The sequence below is a fragment of the Sinocyclocheilus rhinocerous genome, unplaced genomic scaffold (genome assembly GCF_001515625.1).
Source record: "Sinocyclocheilus rhinocerous isolate Xijiao unplaced genomic scaffold, SAMN03320098_v1.1 scaffold1613, whole genome shotgun sequence".
NCBI classification, from domain to species: Eukaryota; Metazoa; Chordata; class Actinopteri; order Cypriniformes; family Cyprinidae; genus Sinocyclocheilus; species Sinocyclocheilus rhinocerous.
The window spans coordinates 161074-173169 of NW_015640045.1; the positions used below are offsets into that span (position 1 = coordinate 161074).

Sequence of the window (12096 nt, forward strand, 5' to 3'; positions counted from 1 at the left end):
TTTTTTTTTTTGTACACCACTGAGAATTATTTTCTTGATTTAAACGTATGCCTAAAAAAATCTAATCAAATCAAAATTCTGGTCAGTATTGACAAGCTGATATTAAAATGTATACGATTTTGTCTCAATTAACCTTAAGTTTATTTGCATAGCTCTTTTCACAGTACACATTGTTTCAAAGCCGTTTTAAAGAAAATCATGATATATACCTATATATCCATTTTATATAAAGAGCTGTCCAATAATATAGTTGCAGTCTGTGACAAAAAAAGGTAAATAAAAAAAAATCTAAAAAAGTTGAGATTTGCTTTATAGTATATATTGCTTTATGTGAGTGTACTGTATGTATGCAGATAAAGTTGGATATAATATATCCAACTTCATATATAGAACTGTGCAATAATACACACACACGCACACGCACACACAAAATAAAATTAATCAAGTGAATTTAAGCATCAAAGCATTGAAACTTACAGTATGAAAGACTTTTATTTTGAGATTTGATAAAGATTGGATTTAACAGTGTTATTAATTTATTAGTGTTTTTAAAACATTTTAAATGCTAGATGACAAAAAAGAAATTTAAATGTAAAAATATGGGAAATTAACAATTAAATATCCAATATCTGACAAATAAAAAAAATAAATGATTGACAGATATTGTACCAATAATTTTGTCCCAAAATCATCTTAGAAAAAAAAAAAAAAAACACCCGTCAGCAGATGCTGTGAGGGCCAAGGAAAAATAATGTTTAGAGGCAGGTGGTTATTAAAAGGTTATTACTCAAGATAATAGGACATAACTTGCAATGACTAATAGGAAAAACAAAATCTTGCTGATGTAACAGCAGGTTCAGGCACCAAAGGGCACAATTATTTGAATTTGGAGGCCTGTGAAGACAGTAAGAATGAACAAGTCTTCAAGACTGGCACTTCAATCTTTTTGAGGGACATTAAAAATATTGCACTTTTGGTTAGTATAAAATAACTATTTGGTGTATCCATTTCCTGTATGGGACGTCAACTGGGGACAATCCATGCTTGTGCACCACTAAAGTCCAAAAACTGCCAAAATATTTGGATTATGATTTGACCACAGAGCTAAATGATAAATGTTCCTCATGTTTTGCTGCCTGAGGAAGAGCCAAATATGTGGTAAAAAGCACAGTGGCAAAGAGCTGATTGAATTGAAACTGCTGTGAGTTTTGTCCAACTTTATTTACGTCACTGCAGAAACCTCACAGGCCAAGTGTCGTACGTTTGGCACATTCAGCCAGCTCTCAGAAAGAGCTTCTGTTAACAGCTTTTTTAACAAGAGATTCAGGAATTCACATATTCAGTAACAGGAAGTACACACTGACTCAATGATACACAAATGTCAAACACAAGAAAACATCCTGTGAGTTTTGTCAGGTTTTTCAAGGCTGTTCCAAAATATCCAACAAGTTTAAAATAAATCTAAGTTGGTGGACAAAGTGAAAGAAATCCATCAAAAAACTATCATTAATAGACTGCTGCAGGGATGATGTATTTTTGTAGGTCAACCCGGAAGTTCACATCACCCTGGTTTCCTCAACAAAAAGCCAATAGTATTTTTATATTGACCTTTGGATTATTCCAGAAAATGAGCTCTGTGTCCAACAGATGTTTATATTTCTTACACTTTTTGTTCATCAAGACAAACTCCACAACTTTTATGAATTTTCAAGCCTAAATACAGAAGTAAAAGCATGACTTCAATGTCACCACCATTAAGCTTTAGAAAATCTACAAGTTTGAGTTAGAATAGTTTGCAAGAATGTGAGTATGAACACAATGAGGCTGTAAAAGTGGACTAATAAATAGATGAGTTTTCCTGTTAAGTATAATGACAATTCATGTCCCAGAAAACCTCTGTAGTCCCATTTAACCACTTGTTAGCAAGTGCCTTTTAAAAGCAAGTTGCAGAATAAAACGTGAAAATAGCTTGCGTTAACCACAGACCTTATTTGTGACCCTGGACCACAAAACCAGTCATAAGGGTCAGTTTTTTGAAATTGAGATTTATACATCATCATTTATACACGATCGGACAATATTTGGCCGAGATACAACTATTTGAAAATCTGGAATCTGAGGGTGCAAAAAAAAAACAAAATCATGTCTTGAGCGGTACTAAGTTGATTCTGACTAAATTAAAAACCTTTGATTGGTCTTTGCTTTCATAAGCTTAACTGACATGCCTGTGATACCAATTACACAAATGACCCACATTGAATTCTAAAAACATTTTCACTGAAAGGTGGTACGTAAAGTTGTCCTGAAAGTTGGGAAACATAATGCTAAGTAACTGCAACTGTGCTAACAATCAAGCATACAATTATTTGATGACATTTCTGTCTGCAAGAGAAAACATGCATACAGTTTGGAGGTGTGCAGTAACGGGAGAAGACTTCCTCTTTCGGCTGGTTGGGATAGAGGAAGAGCAGATGGTTCAGATCACTGATCCGATCAGCCAGAGAGCGGATGGAGAAATCTTTAGTAGTGAAGGGCATCAGGTTCCACACCATCCGTTCTCCTGCACAATGAAACACACAAACTCAGAATATGATAGCTGCTGTTAAATTCGTGCATTTCTGTTCATCTTAGACGCATCTTTGGCTAAATGCATCTCAGTTCTCATTAGTGTTGTCTTCACTAACCATTTACTGTGTTCCTTACCTGCTTTGTTCGGGTTTTCTGCGACCCATGCAATGGTGATGCCTCCGATCTCAGAGTCGCTGAAGCGCAGAAGGAATGTACCGTTTGGTTTGGACATCAACATGTCTTGAGCTTGCTGCTTGTTCAGGAAACCCAGAATCGCTCTGCAGATAAACATACATTTTACTAAATGCACTCTTATTGGTGCGTGAAGTGTGCTGCATTAGTCTTTACCCATCATTCCAGTGAGACTTCAGGTGTTTCTTCATGAGCTCAATGACGCCATCAAACCACTGCCAGAATGTGAAGTTCCTGCCCGGCAAACTCTCCTGTCAACACAAGAACACCCAAGACTGGATCCTGAGACTGGATATATTGCATTCATTTTAAATGTTCATTCACTTTTCTTCTTTTATATCACTGGATGTTTTGAGGAAAAATATAAAGTCAAGTATTGGCTCTCAAGGAGACAATGTATAATAGGGTTAGTTGCTGCACACTTATTCTGTTTATTTTTTGGCATGGTGTAATTACATGTTCCCAGACATCCTGCACTAACATATGTGACCACAAAACCAGTCATAAGGGTCAGTTTTTCAAAATTGAGATTAATACATGATCTGAAAGCTGAATAATAATCTTTCCACTGATGTATGGTTTGTTAGGATCGGACAATATTTGGCTGAGATCCAACTATTTGAAAATCTGGAATCTGAGGGTGCAAAAAATCTAAATATTAAGAAAATTGCCTTTAAAGTTGTCCAAATGAAGTTTTTAGCAATGCATATTACTAATCAAAAATACATTTTTTATATATACAAAATATCTTCATGGAACATGATCTTTACTTAATATCCTAATGATTTTTGGCATAAAAGAAAAATCAATCATTTTGACCCATACAATGTATTTTTGGCTATTGCTACAAATATACCCCAGCGACTTAAGACTGGTTTTGTGGTCCAGGGTCACATTTTAGGCATTTAACCAAAAGACCCATTGATTTTGAAACCATGGTACCAAGTCCAAGAATGCTTGCTTTCGCGTTTTAGGACTCATTCCTTCAGCACTCTATAATTCAATGAAATCATAAATGGGTTAATTTACTCAGGATAGTTGTGTGTTAACTCAAGTTAACAGCAAAGTCAGAAAATCAGTTGAGTCGATTCTCTGGTGCACTATGGAGAACTAGAGAGAGTTATGCCTCATTGCCTCACTTGAGTAAATGACTGTGTGTGTAAGTATGAATGGTGTCTGTTTCAAGAGGGTAGAGAGAATGTCAGGACATAATTTATCACTCAGTGATCCTCCCTCAAACTTCAGCCCCCTATGGAGAAAACATCATCACTGGTATCTGTGGACCTGAAAGGTTACGAGAAACTTCTCACCTTGTACCAAGAAGCGTACATCCTTAAAGCTCTGCCCAACGTCATTCTGTACTTCACACCTGTATTGTCCAGAGTCGCTCGGCTCTAAAGGACGAGTAAACAGCAGGCTGCCATTAGATGTGTCCACACCTGCAGGCATTGGTGCGTCCAGTCTGGGGAGTGACAAAAGACACGATTATCAGTTTCGAGCTTGTTGATGACAAGTTTTGCTGCAGCCTGCAGCAACTTTGAATTCTCTTCTACAACACTGAAGCTTCCGAAGTTTACCATTGAACTGACATGACCAATAAGATTAGAAGAAGCAAACTTTAGTGTAGATGAGTGTACAGACCTGGTCCAGAGGTACATAAGAGCAGGTGGGTTGGCACTGGCTCTGCAGTCCAGCTGTACATTTTTTTGTCCCACGTACCACACGTCCTGCTGGCCTATCACCGAAACATCCGGAGCAACTGTAACATAATTTAAATCATTGTTGCATGAAGGCAAAATATGATCGGCTTGCTATAAAAATGTATAGCGCTTAGCAAAACATAAACCCTTTTCTTTCTTCCACAGAACACAAAAGAGGATATTTTGTAGGACTGGGCATTAAGACATATTTCACACAATTTGATTTCGTTTGACAAGCTCTCGATTTTAATTCATCTGAATATATATCAGATACAGTACAAATATATATCTCTTAACTAATGTTGTAAAATATACAGGGAACCTCTAGGTACTAGTATTAATTATTAAAGGTTAAAAATGTAACTATTAAATTCAATTGATATTAGTGCTGGGCGGTGTGACCAAAAATTTATATCACGGTATTTTTCAAAATTATACCGGTTTCACGGTACATGACGGTATTTTTTTTCATGCATGACCGGGTGTTAACCATATTTTCTACTGATTGAGAGAGGAAATACTGCAGTATATTGACTTAGAATGCCCTATTTTACTGTCAAAAAATACCACACTAAATAATAACTAAACACGACCCCTTTCAATGCATGTTAACCAGGAGTCACTCTCATTTATAATCACGGCATCGTCTGATAAAATCAACATGCATCTACACTAAAGAGCGGCTATGCGGTTGTTTTGGCTATATTACTTTTTTGTCTCATGCAGCGCACTGCCTGCGTCTGAGTAACTAACTAAAAAAAAACAACAAACAAAAAAAGTGCATGTGATATTAACAGACGAACTACGCTCATATTTATAATTCCAAACAATCAGTAAGCGACAGGTGCTAGGAAACGCTGTTTTGTACTCATTTATTGACGAGTCGGCTGCGGTGCGCCAACTGAATGCACTGCTTCTCTGCCGCTCACTGCACAGAACAGACGCCGAGAGAGGTGACACTTCTCCCGGAAAATGTCAGACCTCATGTTCGCGGGACAGCACTGGCGAAATCTTACAACTTAACCATAGCTAAGGTTTATCCCAAAAAGTCGCTAGGTTTGTCAGTATGAATATTCCATGGAAAAAAAGCCGCTAAAAGGGTCTGAAAGTTGCTAAATCTAGTGCTAAAGTCGCGATCGTGTGTGTGTGAGATGCGGGAGCTGATGGCAGGGGGCGGTGGATATTTGTGGCGGTCAATGTGGATATTGTGGATGAGTTCTTCTGTGTCATCACGTTCTATTAGTTCTACAGCTTCAGTTTCGGAACTTTCACGCTTAGTAACACATACAGCTGTTCCCTCACCACAGTGCAACAGTGAAAAACGGACCCCTTTCAAACAGTGTCGCGTTCCGAACGTTGTATACTATATTGCGGTATTTTAAAAATTCATATCATAACAAAAATAAACACCGGTATTCAGTATGAACCAGTATACCGCCCAGCACTAGTCTGAGCCATTTTTGAGATGACTAGATTAGAGATCGACCGATATATCGATTTACCGATATTTTTCCCGATATGTAAGCATTTTACCATAATCGGATATCGGTTTTGTAATATCGGATTCACCGATAAACGCCGTTCCGAACGTTGTTTAAGCGACATACACCGGTATTGCGGTATTAAAAAAATTCATATAATAACAAAAATAAACACCGGTATTCGGTATGAACCGGTATACCGCCCAGCACTAATTGCTATTCATTTTTAGATATTATTATGAACACTGTTAATTGAACATGCGGCAGTTTATATCAACTTCTTATTGACATAATTATGTTTTCTACTCTAATTTGTTGTTGAAATATAAATGATTAAATGGTGGTTGTCATAAAAACTTATTTCAATTCAAAGACTGATTCCTGGTATTTAAGATTTGATACAGATTCATCAAAATGAAGATTAAAATCAAATATCGGATATTGTCAGCCCAGCCCTAATATTTTGTTAAATGTCAATGCTGCTCTGTCCTATACAATGAAAATGACTTTCTCATGAAAATGTTCTCATTTTGTGTTCCACGACAGAGAAAGTCAAACAGGTTTGAAACAACAGAGTTGAGTAAATGATTGTAGAGTTACATTGCTTTTGGGTGAACTCACTCTTTAATCCATATAAATGCTACTTTGGAAGCTCACTTTATGTAGTTCCCTGTAACTTTTTTTTTTAAGCAATGAAACTATAAATTATTTTAATAAGACATTAAATTTGAGCATGACATTATTCTCACGCTCTGGATGCGAGTCCCAGAAACAGCGAGGGGAGATGTGATTGGCTAACTCAATTACACAGAAACCTCAGGATACTGAGGCTTAGCTGTGGCTGAGAAAATAAACGTATGTGTGATATGGAAAGAAGATTCAGGAGTGAAACAGAGCCTTGAGATTCAACCCCAGCAGTCTATATAACAACAATGTGATCAAATTCTTATCAACATTACCAGTATTCTACTTTCTTATTGAACAATGTAAACAACAGTTGCCACATTCAAACTACACTGTAAATCAGAGTTTTTTTTGTCTTGTTTAGTAAAATATATAAACATTATTAAATCTTAAAATGAATTTACTTGAGAATCATAAGACTAAGAGAGATGTTAAGACTTAAAAATTATATTTCTAAATGTATATTTCTTGACGGATTATTCTTTTGTTCTCATTTTAAGCATAAATATCACAAAATTTCAGGGTCATGTGACACTGAAGACTTGAGTAAAATGCTGCTGAAAATTCAACTTTGCCATCATGGTAATAAATTACATTTAAAGAAATATTCAAATCGAAATCAGATATTTTCAATTGTAATTGATTTTACTGTATTTGTGATCATATAATTTTTATATAGTTTTGTTCTTATATTAAGCATAAATACCACTAAATTTATGTTCTGAACAAGACTTCAACAGAAAACAATTTTTGCAGTGTCTGCATGGTCAGCATTGTCTATGATAAAACACATAAGTATTAATACATTTATAAGGTTGTAAAACTCAAAAGTAGTTTTCTCACTTTTAAACACTTTGGAAGGCAATGTGTGAATTATTGAGCACTAAAGCCTCCTTCTTTCAGTATGAACTCCCTCACTTGTATTTCCGCTCCTGTTGCTGCCCTTGCTGTGCTCAGATCAATAAAAGCGCCTCCATTAAGCAGTGCGCCGTTCAACCAGACAGCAGCCAACAGTTGACGATGCCAAAGGAAAGCACACTGAAGATTACGACGTTAAAATAACTCCTAAATTGACATCTTGTAAGTTTGAGAGCAGCAAAAGTGAGCGATCAGAGCTCCTTGGAACATACAGAAAACCCATGAAGATCTTGAAATACGAAACAGGAGTAAAGTTCTTCTACAGGGAGAATGTTGATAAAAGCAATTCACACTCACAAAACACATTGAGCCGGTAGGGAATGCGGAAATCCTTGGATAAGGCCGGGTGACGAACAACGCAGCTGAGGGACCGGCCAAATGCATCCCGGGTCGGGGCCCAGACATAGTGGACTGAAGTGGTGGTGGTGCCTTCAGGCTCTTGCTGTGTGATGACTGCTGACGGCTGGCCCGGCAGGTCTGAATCCCAGAAGACCTCTGCTGCTGGACGACCCCTTTCAGCTGTACATGTCGCCACCAGAGTTTCACCATCTCCATCCAACAGAGACAAAGAGCCAGGAGACACATAGACCTTTGGCTCCACTAAAGGGAGAAAATGAGAAAGAGATGAAGCACAAAAAAAAACTGAACAATAAACTCAGACAAGCTAAAAAATGTAGACACTTTAAAACCTATTTTAGTTTAAATCTTGTTTTTATTAATGAATATTATTACATTAAAAAAAAAAAAATTGTTGTTCAGCTGTTGGACGTATAGGTAAAGGCATGTGTGAATAAAACAATATATATATATATATAGAGAGAGAGAGAGAGAGAGAGAGAGAGAGAATAGCATTCAAAAGTTTCACACCAGTACACAAATTAAAAATTTTATTCAGCAAGGACACATTAAATTAATCAAAAGCGAGATTTATAATCTAAATGCTGTTCTTTTGAACTTTCTTTTCATCAAATAATCCTGGAAAAAAGGAATCACAGTTTCCACAAAAATATTGTGCAGCACAACTGTTCATCATTGATAATAATAAAAAATGTCTCTTGAGCAGCAAATCAGCATATTATGATTTCTGAAGAACCGTGTGACACTGAAGACTGGAGTAATGATGCTGAAAATTCAGCTTTGCATCACAGGAATAAATTATTTTTTTAAATATATTAAAATAGAAAAAAGTTATTTTAAATGATAATATTATTTCACAATATTACAGTTTTTACTGTATTTTTGATCAAACAAATGCAGCCTTAGTTCCCATACAAGTTTTTATTTAATTTAAAAGCATTAAACAAATCTTACGGATTAGTCTTACTAACACATTTTTAAATGGTAGTATACCAAAAAAAAAAAAAAACATTAAAAAACAAATGTAAAGTAATGTTTTTTTTTTATCATGTATAACAGTACTTGACTAAAGCAACAGAAAAACAAGAAATAAATAATAAATGAAATGAAAGGGTCAGGAAGAACTGTACAAAATGAAAACCTACAGGATGATACACAACAAGATGAATAAATAAGGAAGGAAGGAATGGGGAAAAAAGAAACCATGTTAACGGTGGAAACAGGCATTAGTACAGTCAGAATTGATTTATTACACCAACCCTACAAATTCACATTAAAAATGGATGATCTGAAATTACTGAGTGCAGAGGTAGGAGTACAACAACATCCCTGAGTGCGTCTGAGTGGCTTCTGTCTCTATAGAAAAGTGGCATATTAGTGTCTTAATATTATAGAGAGTCCACATGGATTTAAAGAGAACAAAAGGAAAGACACATTGTGTATTACAGTTGAATCAATCATTGTAAAATGTTCGGCAGCCCTGAGCAACAAAACCCCACACTGCTTGAATTAAAACAACTGACTCAATTTGAGCTATTGTTTTTATTTCTGAAATAACATTAGCTAAGAGACCACTCACCTCAAAGGTTACATTCGCTCTACAAGCCAGTGTCCAATTTCAAATTTTCTGTTCAAATTCAGTTTTGTGAGGATATGCACATGACCTGATTAATGTGGTCCATATATCCTTATACCATGGTTCTTGGCCTTCACGTTGTGCATTAAAATCATTTAATGCACAGCTAGCCATGCATGATCCCTTTCTTATACTACACTACACAGGCAAAACACCCAACACTGGCGCATTCATTATAAGATAATCAACAAATACACTGAAAATGATATCATATTTTATAATTGCATGAAATAAGAATAACTTATAGCCTTAAATGTATCAGCATTAACATTAACATGACAACATAACAATTGTGACCTCTTCTTTTAAATACAACTACCTCCACCACTACTAATTATAACTCTATATTGCAAATTTATCATTTGTTTTAATTGACAAATGAGTAAAATATCACAATATCACAGATTCGAATCATTGTATTTAATCACAAACCATTATTGTCATAATAATGTATTGATAATTAGTATAGGTCCATAATAACGTATAGGTCCTTGCTGATACTGTTACATTTGCTATTGTTCAAATGTTTCGGAGTCGGTAGATTTGTTTAAAAATGTTTGTGAAAGAAGTCTCTTATGCTAACCAAGTCTGCATTTTTTGTTTAAACGTACAGTAAAAACAGTAATATTGTGAAATATTATTATAATTCAAAGCAACTGTTTTCTATTGTAATATATTTAAAAATGTAATTTATTCTTGTTATACAAAGCTGAATTTTCAGCATCATTACACCAGTCTTGAGTATCACATGATCCTTCAAAAAAAAATAAAAAAAAATTCTAACAAGAAACATGACTTATCAATGCTGAAAATAGTTGTGCTGCTTAATATATTTGTGTAAATCATCATATTCTTTTCAGGATTCTTTGATGAACCTCTTTTATTTTAAACTATAAATCTTTTGTAACATTACAAATGTCTTTAATGTCACTTTTGATAGGGGTGGGGATCGCAGGGTACCTCACGGTACGATACGAATCACGATACGATAATATCACGATACAGCTCTGCAATAATAACGTGATCAGTGCCTATAGTGCATGGGCTAATAGCTGTTCCGGGCCAGTTTTTTAGTTCTCATTTCCATAAACATATATAGCAGTAGAGCTAATACAGTGGCTGGAAATCTGTTTATCCTTCGGTTCCTCGTGCTTCCCCATCTTCATAGAGAACGCGGTTCATGGTTGCTTCAGAGTGCTTTGGAAAGAAGGTGCACATTTTAAGACTCTGGGAGCAGGGAAATCTATATAGAGCGCCTTGTTGTAATAATTCAAATATCGATATTTGGCGCCAGATATCGATTCTCTTATCTCATGAAGGACAACGATATATCGCCATATCGATATATTGTCCCACCCCTAACTTTTGATCAATTAAATGCATTAAAAATTTAATACAATTATAAAAAAAAAAATCTAGTGTAAAAATCTAGTAGCGTCTTACATGAAACTGGCAAAGGTCAGAATTGAGATTTGGGCCACAGTGAACTGTGAATGCAGCCATAATAAAATTGTATCAATACTATTTTAATTTGTCCTTTTCCCTCTTTCTTTTCTCCATCACTCTCTCTAGAGAACTGCAACAGCTGCGCTCTTAAGAAACACTTTTGCCATGTGGGCCAGGAACGTCAACTTAATCCTACACGCAAGGCCGTCTGCTCCACACACCTGTTCTACTCTGTTTACAGGCCGCTCCTGTATACGAGAAATCGAAATAACCCCAGGGACCCCTAATGCTAAATATAGCCCTGCGCCACCCTGAATGGTGGGGACCCACAGTGTATTACAGAGCGCTGACATCCGAATGCCAGCGTCAGACCCACCCTGCATTCATCTAACCTGAACCCTATGCCATCTGCATCACGCTGGAGCTCTGCTGACTCAGAACTTGCAGGGGCATCTTGGCAACTCATTCCCACCCAACCCTCCTGATAGAAGATGGGGAACGGAGAACCAGCTGATCTGATGTGCAGGTTGTGTGTGGGCGAAGGTCCCGGAGGAGATCAGGGTATTGATTTATCATCAGACGGGGAAGGAATGAGGGCCCGGTCATTGTCACCCACACAAATCCAGACCCAAAACATTCCTGCTCTGGGTTGCAGACCAGGGCTGTCGCCAAAACCACAAAACAACAACTTCTGTCATTATAATGGACTCCAAGTGAAAGCAAAGTAATTATGTTAAAAAAAGGAACAGAATGAATTGTCGGTACAAATTATACCGCTTAGCTTGCGAGCCGCATCTGATGTGTTTTATTGTTAAAATTCACACGGTCATTGAGAATTCCTCCGATGATTCATCACTGTTAAATTTACAGGAGTTAGGGATGTAGGGCGTCAGGGCGGCTTCAAGCTTGTGTGCAAAAAACACACAAACTCGAAGCAGCTGATTGGCCAGTGACTTTTATAGTTTTAGAGGTTTGAGTAAATTTCTCCCTTTTCTGTAAAAATGCCAAGGACTAACAATGCCTTTTCAGACTGGATCGATAAAATTCAGAAGTTTTACTACTTACAATAGGGAAAAGATTAGCTTCTGTTTTTTTATGTTTTGCTGGGAATGCA

At 36.3% G+C, this 12096-nt stretch overlaps 1 protein-coding gene across 1 annotated transcript in view; it reads right to left on the reverse strand.

Moving 5' to 3' along the window:
* LOC107752386 (nectin-3-like protein) overlaps positions 1–12096 on the reverse strand; it is a 39344-nt gene that overhangs the window by 1306 nt on the left and 25942 nt on the right. Inside the window, exons 3-5 of the mRNA XM_016568346.1 lie at positions 7841–8143; positions 4402–4519; positions 4071–4222 (exon numbers count right to left, since the gene is read on the reverse strand). Of these exons, the coding sequence (XP_016423832.1) occupies positions 4071–4222; positions 4402–4519; positions 7841–8143 (573 nt within the window). The remainder of the gene's footprint in view (positions 1–4070; positions 4223–4401; positions 4520–7840; positions 8144–12096) is intronic.